At 43.0% G+C, this 16090-nt stretch overlaps 2 protein-coding genes across 12 annotated transcripts in view; one reads left to right on the forward strand and one right to left on the reverse strand.

The window, feature by feature from the left end:
* The window catches only part of TCP11L1 (t-complex 11 like 1), a 33277-nt gene extending 23134 nt beyond the window's left edge, over positions 1-10143 (forward strand). For 4 of the 10 annotated variants that reach the window (XM_032639405.1, XM_032639404.1, XM_032639406.1 and 1 more), the window contains 3 exons: positions 1177-1358; positions 3086-3258; positions 3852-4805. In XM_032639405.1, the coding sequence (XP_032495296.1) occupies positions 1177-1358; positions 3086-3258; positions 3852-4090 (594 nt within the window). In that variant the 3' untranslated portion in view covers positions 4091-4805. Of the gene's footprint in view, positions 1-1176; positions 1359-3085; positions 3259-3851; positions 4806-6335 lie in introns of those variants that run through there. The other 6 variants (XR_004351005.1, XR_004351003.1, XM_032639409.1 and 3 more) reach the window with 4 other exon arrangements.
* A 2780-nt stretch (positions 10144-12923) lies between these two features.
* CSTF3 (cleavage stimulation factor subunit 3) overlaps positions 12924-16090 on the reverse strand; it is a 70272-nt gene continuing 67105 nt past the window's right edge. Inside the window, exons 16-19 of one of the 2 annotated variants that reach the window (XM_032639403.1) lie at positions 15130-15283; positions 14300-14394; positions 14095-14155; positions 12924-13645 (exon numbers count right to left, since the gene is read on the reverse strand). In XM_032639403.1, coding sequence (XP_032495294.1) covers positions 13443-13645; positions 14095-14155; positions 14300-14394; positions 15130-15283 — 513 coding nt within the window. In that variant the 3' untranslated portion in view covers positions 12924-13442. The remainder of the gene's footprint in view (positions 13646-14094; positions 14156-14299; positions 14395-15129; positions 15284-16090) is intronic. The other variant, XM_032639402.1, reaches the window with a different exon arrangement.

A 16090-nucleotide genomic window follows, 5' to 3' on the forward strand; every position in this document is an offset into this window, starting at 1 on the left:
GCTGGTTGTCTGGTTTACCCAGGACTGGGAATGGGTGTGGGGAGGGGTAGTGTTCACAGGACCTGGAAGTTTCAGTTTTAAACCAGGCCACTCCTGGAAAAACTGGGATGAGTTGGCCCCCTGTGTACCTCATTACTCTGTCCCATCTAATGATGTAATTCCTATTTATTGAGTGCTGGCTCTGCCAGCCACTTTATTATTATCTTTCTTTTTTTAATACATTTATTTATTTATTTTTGGCTGCATTGGGTCTTCACTGCTGTGCGTGCGCTTTCTCTAGTTGCAGTGAGCAGGGGCTACTCTTCGTTGAGGTGCGCGGGCTTCTCACTGCGGTGGCTTCTCTTGTTGCGGAGCACGGGCTCTAGGCACGTGGGCTTCGGTAGATGCTGCGCGTGGGCTCAGTAGTTGTGGCTTGTGGGCTCTAGAGCACAGGCTCAGTAGTTGTGGCTCATGGGCTTAGTTGCTCTGCGGCCTGAGGGATCTTCCTGGACCAGGGATCGAACCCGTGTCCCCGGCATTGGCAGGCAGATCCTCAACCACTGCGCCACCAGGGAAGTCCCAGCCACTTTATATACATGGTCTCTTTTCATCTTTCTTTCTTTCTTTCTTTTCAATTTTTGTTGGAATATAATTGATTTACAGTGTTGTGTTACTTTCTGCTGTACAGCAAAGTGAATCAGTTATACATATATCCACTCTTTTTTAGATTCTTTTCCCATATAGGTCATTACAGAGTATTGAGTAGCATTCCCTGTGCTATACAGTAGGTCCTTAATAGTTATCTATTTTATATATAGTAGAGTGTATATTGTCAATCCCAGTCTCCCAACTTATCCCTCTCCCCTTTTTTCGTCTTTAAAACAGCACTGTGAAGGAGGAATCCCCATTTTGCCTAGGGCTCAGAGTTGAAGAAACCCGCATGAGGTTGTGCTGCTATTAAATGATGAAGTCTGGATTTACACCCAGTCTGGCTTACGTTGTACTGCAGCCTTCCTAAGGGAGAGGGGCACTGCGGTGGAAGAATTCACACCTGACTCCCTTATGGCCGGCTCTGAAAGGACTAGAAAATCCTCAGGGGAACTTCAGAGGCCTCCGTATGGGCTGCGGCCCCACTGCCCTCTGCCGGTGACAGCCCAGACCTGCAGCTCAGGATGATTTCTGTTTTATTCATTGCAGACAGTTTTGATGGACCATTCTCGCTTCCAAGAGTTCCAGCTCCAGCTGGAGCAGCTGACCGTCCTGGGGGCCGTGTTGCTGGTCACGTTCAGCATGGCAGCCCCAGGAATTTCCAGCCGGGCCGACTTTGCTGAGAAACTCAAGATGATCGTGAAGATTCTGCTCACAGATATGCATCTACCGTAAGTGACGGAGAGCTCTGGCGACCAGGGCCTTCAGCAGACGGTGGGAGGCAGCGGGTGGCGAGGAGCAGACTGGAGCAGACTGGAGTAAGGCAGAATTGGGGCCGCTTGCCAGAGACTGAGGAAACCTGGCACTCCAGCGTTCTTCACCCCCGCAGGATTTACTCAGGGTCACACGGTCAAAGTTAGAGTCCACTCCAGGGCTGATTAGCAAGGCTCTAGGACAGTGGCTTTCAAATGTTTGTGACCAGGACGCATAGTAAGAAAGTCATCTTCCGTGGTGACAGTGCATACTTGGACACACATGTAACTGCAATAAAAACTTCACAAAGTGAAACTTACCCAACTGTGCTTAATACTTCCTGATATTTCTATTCTATTCTTGTCCCATTAAAAAGAAAAAAAATACTGGTTGCTACCCAGTGAATTGCTTTCATAATCAACTAATAGTTTGGTCAACACAGCCCTAGGGAAAGGTCAAGTAAGAAACAAGCTGCGTTCCTCCAGAGTGTGTGAATGTGACTAGAGTTTTCCGCCCTTTGCGGAAAACACTTCTCATAGACGTTTTGTGCTGAGTGTAAATGGATTATCTGTCAACCAGCACCAGTCCACACTTGTGTGAGGGCAACTGCTTCTGCAGGGAAATCAGATTAGGTGATTTATGTGGTTCCCAGCATATAGAACATTTTTGAATGTTTCTAAGTAAACCTGTATCTGACAAGGTCCACCTCAGAGGATTCTTCAAGTGGGATGTCCCCAAACCTTCTCCTCCTCCTTACAAAGTGGAGGAATTGGCTGCTGAGTTTGCACACAGCTTGCCTGTGTTCAGTGCGCTGAGGGGCGTGTCCACGAGTTGTGACCTGGGGCTCAACAGTCTTGACTCAGGCCTGCAGGGTGTTTGCTAAGGCGAGGCCTGGCCTGAGGCCCTTGCACAGGTGTAGCCCTGGGCCGTCACCTAGGTCCCCCTCCGGTAAAACTGCTCTGTCAAAGCTACTGAGGAGGAGGGCCTGTCCGTGCTTCCTTGGGAGGCCGGCCCTGCCTTGTCTACCCTGGCCCCAGCAGCAAGTCCTGGGGCTCTCACATTTGCTCACACTCATTCTACTGTACACAGCCTCTAGATCCAGGACAAAGGCAATTGCCTTCTCAGACAACACCCACCAGCACAAGGGCTCTCCACAGAGACTCCAGGGGAGCCCAGGAGCCCCAGGAAATCGAAGTGTGAATTTTAACTTTTAGATTTCAGTTTTATTTGTTCTTTGAAAGTCGTTAATACACTGTGTTTCAAAAGCTAAAGGGACAAAGTGGTATCCAATGAAAAGTTTCTCTCCCACTCCGTTCCGCGGTTGCCACATTTCTGGTCTCTGGTGTGTTGCTCCAGAGGTGTCCAAGGTAGTCCTAAGTCAGTTCCAGGGTTATTTCACCACACAGATGCTAGCAAGAAGTTAGCTTTTAGATTGTTAGACCAGGCATAACCTCAGCCCTCCCCATGCCACTGTTCTTTCGGGCAGAGAGAGACGGGTAGAGAGACAAAGTCCCCTGAGTTGGATGGACGCAGTCTGAGGGGCTCGGGGCAGGGAAGAGGCACAGTTTTCCCTTTGAACCCATCAGTCTGTGAATTGGTCGCTGTGACTCTCCCCAAACGGGGGCTGGGCGGGGGTGGGGGTGGGATGTGCACTTTGTTGATGGGCCCTTTCTTCACTGGCTTCTCCTTCCCTTCTCTGCTCAAGCTCCTTCCATCTGGAGGATGCCCTGACTACCGTTGGGGAGAAAGTCTGCCTGGAGGTGAGCAGCTGCCTTTCCCTGTGCGGGTTCAGCCCCCTCACCATGGACAAGGAGGCCGTGCTCAAGGGCCAGATCCAGGCCATGGCCAGTCCTGACAACCCCATCCGCAGGATCGTGGGTACGTTTGGGCGAAGGCGGGACCAGGGATATGCCTGCGATGGGCTGGCAGACAGGCCCCTCTGCGGGCATCTAGAAGGGTTTGATGGATTACGAGTGCCAGTGAGTGAAGAGAGAGTGATTATTCACCATAGCGCAATTAAGGCGACCCGAAGCTTTGGCCGAGTGACTAGGCAGCCATCACTGTCCTGAGGGCTCTGGCTTTGGAATCACCGGTCTTGGCTCAGAACCCTGCTCCATCCAGCACTGTGAGGTGGTGGGAAACAGTATACTGGTGTCTGCCCCTGGCCCCTGGCACAGAGCTCCTGAAACTCTGGTAGTTTCCTCAGTGATAAGAGCGCTAGGAGCATCTTTTGTTCTAGTGTTTGGTCTCTGACCTTGGCTCCTGACCCGGAACTCCTACCTCCTTTGGAATTTCCTGGGTGCTGGGAGTGTCTTGCGTTCTGAGTAGGTGACTCTTGATGGGCTCCTGGGTAGGGGCCGGTCACCGGAAAGACCAAGCCATGATTAGAAGCTTGGAACTTTCAGCCCCGCCCTCCATCCTCCAGAGAGAGGAGAGGGGCTAGAAATGCCTACGTGATGAAACCTTCACAGAAGTCCCAAAAGTACAAGGTTTGGAGAGCTTCTGGGTTGCTGAACACATCCGTGTAGTGGACGGGTGGTGCACCCCAGCTCCGCGGGAACAGAAGCTCTTGCCCTCTGGACTCTCCCCGACCTCACCGTATGTATGGCTTCTTCCGACTCTTCATTTGTATCCTTTATCAGATCCTTTATTATATAATAAACTGGTAAACCTAAGTAAGTGTTTCCCTGAGTTCTGTGAGCTATTCTAGCAAATCATCAAAATCCAAGGGAGAGGACGTCATGGCAACCTCTGATTTGTAGTCAAGTCAGAAGTTGTGGATGACCTGCGGGCCTCCTCCTTGTGATCGGCTTCTGAAGTCGGGGGCAGTCTTGTGGACCTGAGCCCTTAACTTGTGGGATCTGAGACTATCTGCACGTAGTGTCAGAACTGAGTAAAATTGCAGGACGCCCAGCTGGGGTCACAGAGAATTGCTTGGCGTGGGGACACTTCTCCCCCGGATCTGGAGTCAGAAGCGTTTTGAATGTGGTAGTGGCGCGAGGGTAAGGGAAAAGTATAGCTGTAGTACAAGGCTAGGACGGGTTTTCTTTACAAGCACTTACTGTGTAGCCTGAGCAAGTGACGTGATACTTGAGTTTCATCATCTCTAAAAGGGGGTAATACCAGCACCTGCAGGGTTGCTGAGAGGACTGCAGGTGGTAAGATATGTAAGGTGCTTACTGCAGAACCTGGCAGCATAGGGAGGACTCACTAACGAGTCGCAGTTATTAAAAATATTACTCCGGACTTCCCTGGCGGTCCAGTGGTTAAGACTCTGCACTTCCAGTGCAGGGGGCATATATATATATATATATATATATATATATATATATTACTCTGCTATGTGAGCTGTGACTTTCCATCATCACTGGTTGATTCTGTTCACTACATCTAATATTTAATTTTTACATCTAATATTTAATTTTTAAAATTATTGTCATTTAGTTAATGGTAAAGTCCTTCCTTAACTTCTTTACGAACTCATATAGATGTTCATCTTATAAATAATGAAAAGTTAGCAGGCTTCAGGCAAAAGCAGAATGATCTGTGGTTATCAGATTCGAGGTTGGAGTAGAGGCTGAACCAGTGACGTGGGTGTGCGTCTAATACCAAGCCTTTTTAAAATTTCATCCCAGGCCCGCATTAGTCACAATTTCGTCTGCAGGTCCCTCAGGAGGAGCCTCCTGATGCTGCAGGGCCCTCGGACTGTCGAGGTCATTGTTGTCAACTGGGGTGGGGATGCGGGGAGGTGCTGTGAAGAGACCACTGGCTACTAAGCTGCTGCCTTAGTCCTGTCATCTAGGTTGTTTAGTCACAGCCAGTTAAGTGTGTTACCGGACTCCAAAGGATGTAAGTCAGTTGCACCTGAGAAGGTTCCCTAGGGCATGAGGTGGGTGTGAAGTTTGAAAACGCTTATTTAATATAAATGCCGCTATTGCTTTTGTAATAAAATCTGCAAGGTGCGGCTTGCACACACACTTTTTTGGCAGCTGAGGATACACAGGAAAGTGCAAAAATATCATAGCAGGGGATGGGCTAAAGAAGCATCAAACTAAATGATTCCTCAGAGTAGGACAAGTGGCCCACAACTCCATGGCCTTCATTGCAGGCTTTGGAGAAGGAGGCTTAGGCTTCTTTTATGTGGGCTTATGGGAAAATCTAGATCACAAGCCAATAGTGCTGGAGTCTTCTTTTTTTAAAATAAATGTATTTATTTATTTATTTTTGGCTGTGTTGGGTCTTCGTTGTTGCGCGGGGGCTTTCTCTAGTTGCGGCGAGTGGGGGCTACTCTTCGTTGTGGTGCGTGGGCTTCTCCTTGTGGTGGCTTCTCTTGTTGGGGAGCACAGGCTCTAGGCGCGCGGGCTTCAGTAGTTGTGGCTCGTGGGCTTAGTTGCTCCGCAGCATGTGGGATCTTCCCAGACCGGGGCTCGAACCTGTGTCCCCTGCATTGGCAGGTGGATTGTTGACCACTGTGCCACCAGGGAAGTCCCTTTCTCTTCTCTTTTGAACTTGCATTTCCTGCTTTATTTTTCCTCCCACTTTTTATATGATCTTAAACAATGGCTAATGTTGGTCTTGGTGTGCCTTGCTCTTCTGAGAGCGGAACCTGGCAGCACCCTAATCTCCCCTTAATCGTTCATACATTTATCCTTGCTTTCCAAGTGTATTTTGGGCTCTGCCTGGTGTCCAGGCCTCATGGCAGGCACTGTGCTGGGTGTTGGGGAGAGAATGATGAACAAGATGAGCATGGTCCCACCCCGTGGAGCGGACCAGCTTTGGGGTGGGCGGGGGTACAGTACAAATGGGATGAATGTTCAGAAGTGGGAGGTGCCTCAGGATGGTCAGGGAAGACTTTCCCGAAAAGGTAATGTTTAAGCTGAAAACTGAAGCGTAAATAGAAACTTGTAAAGTCACCCTGACCAAGAAGCAAACAACTGCTTTCTTTTCTGTCGCAGATTCCCGAATCCTGACCTTCTTAGAAACCTACCTTGTCTCCAGTCATCAGAAGCCATTGCCCACAGCCCCAGGGGGATTAGGTCCAGTTCAAACAGAGCTGGAGGAAGTTGCCATTAACTTCGTGCGCCTGGTCAACTATAACAAGATGGTCTTCAGTCCCTACTATGATGCGATCCTCAGTAAGATCCTTGTCAGACCCTAACGCCTGTGCTCCCTACAGCAGCAGTACTTGACCTGTTCTCAGCTGTAGTGTTGCTTTGGAAAATGGCTGCTTAGTACCTTTCTATTTAACAGCACTGATGCCAAAAGGAAGAGTATTGTGTATCACTGTTGAAAAGGCTTGTTGAAACATGTACTGAATTCTGTTTTGAGGGTTTGTGTCCATGAGTGCAAGTTTACAAATCAGAGAAGCTTTTCGTTATCGTGAGTTTTGTAGGTAGCACTCAGCTTTCGACGGGTGGACTGCCGTGTGTCTCCACCCACACCCTATCATGATCGTAGCTGCCTCGTCTCTCCCAGGAGCCTGGGACCTCTTCTGCCATCTGGCTCGCTTTTCTTTCAGACACCCAAGAGTATCTGACAGCCACCCCAGAGTGAACAGAACCAGGCCTTGATGCGTTTAGACCCTTGCCCGTCTCTTGCCCAGCCCAGCCCTCCTTCCTCCAGCTATTTTGTGTTGGAAGGACTTTATATAGTCTTACTGCCTCCACACACCTCCCGCGCCCACTATTTATTGCTTTCTCCCTGCCTGGGCTAGCTGGAGCCCCAGAACCCTTTTGTTCTAGAGGAGAGTTATTTGATTTTAAAAAGCTTACTTGTTTATACAAAATTACTTCTGAGCCTGGATGATAGCAGTTATGGGATCTAGAGAAAGGAAAATTCTGTGACTTTTATGTCTTGAAAGCCAAGGAGGAATATTTTTTTTAATATATGTTAGTGTAATATATAGAAGAGGACAGATGTCTGAAGTTCTTACTGAAAAGTTCACTCTGATACAATACATAGATGTATTGATTGGATTCGAATTCCAGCATTGGATTTAAGTGTTTTCAGGTAAAATAGCGTCAGCTCACTTATTTCTTGGATAACGAAGTTATAGGAGATCCCTGGTTTTTGAGCAGTATTTATTGAGGAACTTCAGTGACCAGAATTCCTGACGTATCCTGTGACTGAAAGGGTAGCTTGGCTCTCACAGGTGACCTGTTCTGTTAAAAAAAATAAAATGTGCGCACGTGCCTGTGTGTATTTTAGACAGGGACATTTTGTTAGAAACAGAGTCATGAAGTTGTTGGGCGATCTCCAGTTCCCAGAATCATGCAAGGAATCCCTTCATTCAAGCCGATGAGCGCTGGGGTGGAGCTGGGGACAGCGTTGGGGAAACATCCACCCTGTACACTGTCTAGTGATGCGAGGCTTCAGAGGAGTGAAGGTTATACTGGGAATGTGATTTCTCCAAGTATTTGCTTCTAATATTTTTACTTGCAGTCAGAAATGTATGCTGGGTTACGTGGTCAGAGGTCATATGAATAAAGTTTAGGCTGAAGGACAAATCCTCCAAGGTTTCACTGGAAGGGGATGAAAGCTCGGTAAGTAGAACTTTTAAAGAACAAAATCACATCTTTTGTAGCTTATTCAATGAGGTCACCTCTGGAATTGTTTCTGGAGATAAGGCTGCTGTGGAAGCTGTGCTCACTGGTTGTAGAGTATGAGGTTCCTGGGGGCAGCACTCTTGCTTGCCTCAGCCTCAGTGTTTGGGTCCCTCCCTCCACAGCCAAGGATGCCGGAGAGGAGCGTTACCCTCACAGATGCAGGGTGGGTCACCAGCTCCTGCAGCCATTTCCCCTAAATCTCAAAGTTTCTTCATTTTGATTTCTTTTGTAAGAGTTAACTCTTAGGTGATTTTTTTCTTTCTTTTCCCTCATGGGTTCCTACATAGAGTGAAGTTTGAACAGTTTGAAATCTTGATGCCTATATAACAGGGAGCTTCACAGACTCCTGTGGCCCCCACTACCTCAGTGTCCACTGGTGGAATTCTACAGAAGCCAGAATGAAGACGGCAGAGTTCAGAATCACAATATTCATATTGAATCGTTTTGTTGCTGCTCTTTGAAGATAAGTGAGCTAGTTTTCTTCCTGGAATCTCATAGGATTATCACTAAGGGCCAGGAAAATTCATTTAGTTCATTTAGTCACTCAGGAAACATTTGCTAAGCATCTACTTAGAACTCCCCCCTACAGCTCTCCCTCCAAGACAGAAATAGCTTTGGCGTATAAATTATCCTTCAGAATTGAATTGGGTTATATACTGTATACTGATTGCATTTGATGTGGTTTCCTGCCTAACAGGTTTGTGGAAAACATGTCTTGTGGAAGTGCTAAGTTTATTGGGCACTAGTATTTCACTGCAGGTGGGTGCCTTGAGAGTTGGGTTGATATCAGCAGGTCAGGTAGATTTCTTTGATAGTCTCCTGAATGAATGAATGAATGAATGTCTAGAGCGGTAACTGCTGCCTTGTCAGCGCTCAACTGATTGGGTGGATAGTGGGTGGATTCTCACTCTACATATGTATATTTTTTAATCTTATTCTAAAGCAAGCTGTAAAATGTGATCGTTTATGTAGCCCTTTACAAATATACTTCAGGTCAGAGTTACACTGGTATATCTTACTGATGAATGCAGTGGACAGGTGTATAGGAATTTTTTTCTCTGTGAAGAGAAGTTATTAAAAAGTTTGACTCAATAGGCACATAATGTGCACATACTGGCTGACAATTCTGAACGGATTATTTAGCAGTTCTGTTTTTGTGGCTTATTTTACTTTCTCCAAAGTCTTAAGATACCTGGGAATAGAGCAGCCTACTTTCCTGGTGAATTTCAAAGGGAGGGAATAGGTGTTTGCTGTTTGATTTCCAGTGACGTTTTGGCATGCCCTGATTCCTGTGTATAACATTTGTATTTCTTTTAATTTTGAGGCAGGTTGGTAGAGTGGAAAGACTGGGAGCTGTCAAGAAACCAGAGTTTTGATCCCATTTCTGTTACGTGATTAGCTCGAGGAAATTAGGACCCATTTCCAGTACCTAAAAAATGAAAGGACTGGATTTAACCTTACAAGCCTTTCCAAGTCTGACATTCTGTAGTAAATCTGACTGGACTTAATAACTTAAGTAGACTGCAGTAGGATTGTGCAGAAAGTTCCTGATTTAGAGGAAGATCTGGGTTGAGTTTTTCCTCTGTTGCCTTCTTGCAAGGTTATGTGATGTTGGGCTAATCATTCTTCCTTGGGCTCTGTATTTTCACCTGTAAAATGAGCATACTCCTAACTCACACTTCCTGTGAGGATTAAATTTGATAATGGATATTAGAATGCTTTGTACATGCAAAAGGACTATGAATGACTTTATTAGCAACAAAGGAGAGCATATAACCCTGCCTGTAGGTGCATATCTGTTATCATGACATATTCGACTGTTGGTGCCCGACCTCCCTTCAGTCAAGCACATTTTACAGGCCTGTAGGGAAGGTTTTCCTCCTGTCCTGTCCCAAGACTGTTATTTTCTTTTCTCATCTCTTCTGTGCTAGAGCTGCAATCTTACTTTTCGTACCTGCTGCCGTTCACTCCACCCCAGTGGTTTCTCCCCATTTCCACCTCTATATCATTTGAAGTAAATGAATGCATGAATGAACAAATGAGTGGATGACTAAATGGTAGTGGACGATGGGCTATGAAACTCATATTAAAAGGCACTATCTCATTGAAAACATAATCTAAATAAAGAATTACAGTGATGTTTGCAATTGTGTATTTATATTGGGTTTTATATTGTATACCTATTTTAATGGATTGCCTTTTTATTCACCGTATTCAAAGCAACTTCATGGGATGGGGGAGGGGAAAACCTTTAGGCCTAAAAGCCTCTATTAACCTGTCAAATGTTCACTGACACTTTCAGAAAAAGCTAGAAGTGTCAGAAATCTGAACAGGCAGAATTTTACTTAAAACTGCCCCTAGTGTGGGTTTCTGTCATACTGTGTTGCCTTCTGAACTAATCTATAGGCCTGATTTGATGGAATGTCACTTAATTTAGTAATCAGATGTGTCTGGAGTTGGTAGCAATAGTCAGATTTCACCATTTTTGTGTTTGTTTTATCTGAACTAAGCATTGAGAACCTTTAAGTGCAACTTCTGACTTAAAAGCAACCTTAAAATCGAAGTAACACTTTTTTTTTTTCCTTTCTAATTCTTGTTGCCTCTGCTTTTTAAAGTACTGTCTGCTGTAAGCTCGAAGCAGAAATTTGGTCAGGGCTCAGACGGGGAAGAAAATTTAGTAAACTGAATTGGTTTTTTGGACTTTTATTCCCAGAGACTGGTAAGCTCACTTCTGTTGAATATTTAAGTTTTTACTTAAATCAGTAATATGGTACCTGAGTTTTGCTACTTGGTGTGAATTACCTTTCAAGCCTTCTGAAATTTTTACTAAATGAAATATAACTTCACTTGCTGAACGTCACAGTCAAGTAAGAACTACCAACTTTAATGAAGTTTGCTTTGGGAACTGAAATGTAAAAACCAGAATTTATGAGAAGCCCGCTCACCGCAACGAAGAGTAGCCCCCCGCTCGCCGCAACTAGAGAAAGCCCACGTGCAGCAACGAAGACCCAGCGCAGCCAAAAATGAATAAATAAATTTATTTTTTTAAAGAAAGCATATCCAATAGAGGATTATAAAATTACCAAATAAATTAATAATTATTGCCCAAGGTCAATATGCTGACAAAAGTGGTATATTTTTTCATTCTTTTCCAGTGGTACAATTTGATCAGTTTTATATTTACTAGGTAGCTATAACCTTTTACTTTACTATGTGTGGCAACATAGATGAAATCTCTCGTTCGAAATTTAGTGCTAAAAGCCAGAGTTTGACTGATTTTTGTTTAGGGAGCATTTATGGTCCTTAAATTTTATCCAGTTCTAGAATTGTGGGGAGATGCTGTCATTGTTTTTATAAAGAGGAAAGATACGGATATCTCTTGGTAATTTCTCTGGGTCCAGCAATATGGATATATGAGAGACCTTGGACACATAGGACTGGCTATATATACCATGAGAGTCTGCAGATAGATTTCCAAAAATAATTTCAGATTTCTAACATCATGCTCCTTGTTCACTGTGTTTACAAAAGGAATTATCAAACATTCAGACAAAATCATACTAAAAACTAAAAGTTCATATATATATCAGGTAGAACATTAGAAAATATTTTCTTAAGAAATAATCCTTTTTAAGTTTAAAGGTCATATAATTTCTAGGGGAAGAAGTCTTAGAAATGAATGTAATAGGAGCAGTTGTAATACACATAATGGCCTTAACAGTCCTTAGCAGCACTTTTCCCCAAGGTAGGTAGGGGTGTACGTGTGTGTTTTCTTAGTACAATGCTAAAAAAAACAAAAAAACCAAAAAGGCATTTTCCATACTCAATCACGTGGCTTTCTTTTGTCACATGGGAACACTGTTACAGACCATTACAGGTATTTGAAACCATTTTGTCTTCTTCAATACACTACCCAAAGATAGCACTTCAGGAAAGATTCCATAGCTCTATATTTTTAAGTTTATGCTATATGGTACTACTTATGCCTTTCAGATTGTTTTGTTGATAACCATGATATTAAAAAAAAACCCACACAGCTTGAAAATGATACTTAGGAAGATAACAAAATCTGAAGTAGAGGCAGCTGACTTTGAGGAAATTTTTCTCAGCTTCACTGGGAAAATACTGGAGACATATGCTTGTGATCAACTTAGGTAAATATGACCTTGCTACGTATAAATGTATATAAGAAAGTGATTCAAGATAACCTTTTATTATAGGTTTTATAGAAATATTTGAAGCTGATATTTAATCACACTTGAATTCAAATTCTAAATTGTGTACCCATTGTGCAAAGATTGTCTCTTTATAGCCTTCATACTTTTCCTCTTATTTCCTTCCTTATTCTTAGCTTTTATTCTGAATCACAATCCTTAGGCTCAACTAGTTGTTGGTCTAGTTTTCTAGAGATGAGTCAAGAGGAGGTAACGTTGCTAAAAAAGAGCAAAACTTAATTCTTTTAATTTTTATGGTAAGTTTTTGCTCACTAGCTAGTTTTTGGTTACTCGGCTGTAGTTTCCTTTAATGCTGTCTTTGTTTAGCTGATGAAAAAAATGTTCTTGAATACTGAGCACTTTTTGAAACATATTTATGTGAGAGCAAGACAGTGAGTGGTTAAAGGAATTCCCACACTTATGTTGCTTTTAAGAGACATGAAAGATAAAATATCTCAGTCTATCGCCCTCAGATTTAATTTGGGAAAAATGCATTCATATTTGAAGATTTCTAAAATGTTTAATTTGCCTCTTAAAAATGGATCCCTCATGTTTTCAAATAGTAGCAAAAAAGACCAGGAAAGGACAACAGTTAAGTGTATATATAGTAAATACAGGATGACTTTTCCGTACATTGTTGACATTTAGTTTTAAACAGTATTGGCTAAATAACGTAAGTAGCTATTTCATATAAAATCTGAATGAAAGCAGCAGCAAGAGACATGACTTTTTGAGATCCTTTTATTTTCTAAAGGATTGTTTTTTAAAATTTTAAACTACAAAACAGATTCCGTACATTCTGCCATAAATAAAACAAACAATAAGGCAGGACTCTACATAAGCAAACCAAGAACAGCTGTTGTTTTCAGAAAATGTGATAAAATGCTTTACAATCATAAGCCATCCAGTTTTTAAAATAAAACTGTTGAAAACCCACAAGTCTTCAAGTGGTACATACAAGACACCCTTGAAGCGGGAACAAAATGTGGTTCTGCCACTTTGTACTCTTCTCACATTTTTGAAAATCTAATTTTTCTTAGAGCACAGGTCTGTTCCAAATCCTAAAATTCACATAGGTTGGTTGGTTTTTCTCAAGAAGCATATGAATAGAGGCACCAATGACAATACAACTTTGTTTCCAAGAACTTTGTAACAAAGCATTGTCTCTTTTAAACATATGACTTAAGAGGCAAAAGGAATCCTGGATAGGAGTTTTCTTTCTGAGGCAGGTTCTGTGCCTGCTTCACCGAATTCGCTTCTGCTGCCTCGCTCTGTAAATGTCATGAACAGGGGGAACGACAGCTCCCTTTTCCTCATCTTCGTCTGAATCTTCGTTGGGCCTTTTGACAGCCTTGGTGAGTACTGCATTACTTTCCACCGGGCCATTGCCTTCTACAGCTAGCTCTGGGGCTCCTCCAGTAATGATCCTCACAGCTTCTTCAACTGCTATTGAAGCAAAACAAAAAGGACTGTTGTTGGAGGATGTTTAAAAGTATGCTACTGTGAAGGAATATGTATGTACTACTTTGGATACTTTATAATCTTGTAGCCTCCTATTAGGAAATTCTGAGATAGTACTACTGATACTATTGAATAAATAAATACAAAAAAGCTGCTGTTAAAATTAATAAAATTATTTTCATAAGCCAAACCTGATAGTGCATGTTCACATGAATAGAAAAGATATGCTTTTTATGATGTTTTTCTCAGAAGAATAAGAACATGAACAAGCCTCTCTGTACCAAAGAGATCCAAAGGATCCCTCCTAGGTGTCACTGTACTTCTGCAAGATGGCTAGCTGGTTTTGGAAACTTCAGTGCCAAAGGATGACAGTCTCTCCTGCCTAGGAAACAACAATGTGAATTCCACGCTAGTAATGGAGACTCATCACTTACTATTTGGTATCTTGCATCTTCGGAAAATTTCCATCAGTTCATCCACTTGTACAAAAGGACCCTATTTTGACACAAAGAAAATTTAATCCCCAATAATCTGACAAAATAGCCCTACTTTGCCTTTCCCATGATACAAGAGAAAAAAGCACACAATTACTATAATTACCCATAGAGCAAATATCTATCATGAAAATAGTGAACAAACCTGGAAACAAATAGGAGGAGGGAGAAGTTTCATTAAAACAACTGCTGCAGGTGGTACTGGGAACACTCCACCGGGGACAGGGTGTAAGCCCGGAGCTGTAAAAGAAAGAAAAGTAGGAATCAAATGGGATGGAAGAGTTTCTGCACATGTAATGAACCAACATAAGTAATTTGTACATAAATTACTATGTACAAATAGTCATGTTGCTTTGTTCTGGACATCTTAAAATGTTTTTAGTGCTTTATATGTTTGACCAAACGCAAGTGGGTGAGACAGTGAAAGCAGTCTCAACCCCGTGGCCACTGGGAGGCAGAAAAGTAAACAAGTGACTTTGCATAAGGCAACCCAGGCGCTGAGCTAGTCAGTTTTTGTCAAAGATCATGCCTAAGCCTCACAAGTCATTTTTTCAGCAATCCCATTTAAAGTCAGTTATACAGTAACATATTTAATCATAAGGGCCTTGTTCAAATAGAATCCAGAGAGGCTACTACCCATTAGTAAGTATAAACGATACCAAATAACATCACCAAAGTAAGTTTCCAGCTGTGCAGGTAATCTGTATGTAGCAGCATTTCTGAAAACTGTCTTAAGTATCACTGCCAAAATGGGTTACTGCAATCTGGATCAATGAGGTTTTGTTTTTTTCTTTTTTAAGACATTTTAAACTCATCTTGGTTCAAAGATTACAGCCAAACCACCTGTCATAGTGACCCTGAGTCTAATTATTAATCTACAATGGAAAGGTCACATTACTTTGCCCCCCCACACCTCTCCAGTTAAACCAACAAACAAACTGAGGTCTCAGTACTGGATCTAAAGTCATGGCTTACGTGCTAAATGTCGTGGCTGAAATGGAATCATCTGCTGAGTGTCTGGTTTAGGGTATTCTGGTTTTCTATCCACTTCATCTTTCAGAACAGGCACTATAGAAGGAGCTACAACTGGGTCTGGAATTATAGCTGCTAGCTTAGCACGGGAGACATCCTGAAAATGCAGAACAGAAGAATCCTAAACCTGAAAAAGGGACTTATAGAGTATAACTGTGCAATTCTACAATCTTGAGGATACACTGTGAATAACTGGGTTAAAACCATAGAGAGAATGGAGAAAGATAAGCGAGAACTTCCATGACAGTAAAGGTTGTTAACAAGGAAAGCTAAAGGGCTGTAAAGACCAGTGTTAAGAATCATTAGACTCAGTGTCGCCAGGTGGGACACTTGTAGGATAGATACAAGCTTTTGTAGGTAATACATACCAGGTAGAGGTGGGGTAATTTGGAAGAAAATCTGCGGTTTTAGATACTTTTCTGATATCTCCCTTCCACTAAAATTGAACATCATCTACCAGGTTCTCTAAGTGAAGAAGCTGGATTAAGAAAGGTGCTGTCTCATGAAACCTAACATAAAGCTTATCATCACTTAAATTAGTTCATAAGATTTTGCTAATGAAATGAAAAATTACTCCCAAAATACTGTTATAGGGGAGAAGGAATGTTTGTTGAGCAACCACTATTTGTCAGTTTTTGCCATTTATTCCCTCTCTGAGGAGGCAAATAGTAACACCTCCATTTTACAGAAGGAGCTGACACTCAAATGAGGTTCTGCTGTCTCCAATGTTAGATGGCTAAGAAGTAGAGAGAGGATTTGAGAGCACAGGCCTCTCTGACCTCACACCCATCCAGTCTTCTTTTCAGTGTCCCAGCAATGCCTGCCAGAGCTGAAAGCAACCCTCTGAGATATGTCAAAGGGAGCAACATGCTACCTCTTAAAGAGGCCCTATCCCAGAGAAGTT

This window comes from Phocoena sinus, chromosome 8 (genome assembly GCF_008692025.1).
Source record: "Phocoena sinus isolate mPhoSin1 chromosome 8, mPhoSin1.pri, whole genome shotgun sequence".
NCBI lineage: Eukaryota > Metazoa > Chordata > Mammalia > Artiodactyla > Phocoenidae > Phocoena > Phocoena sinus.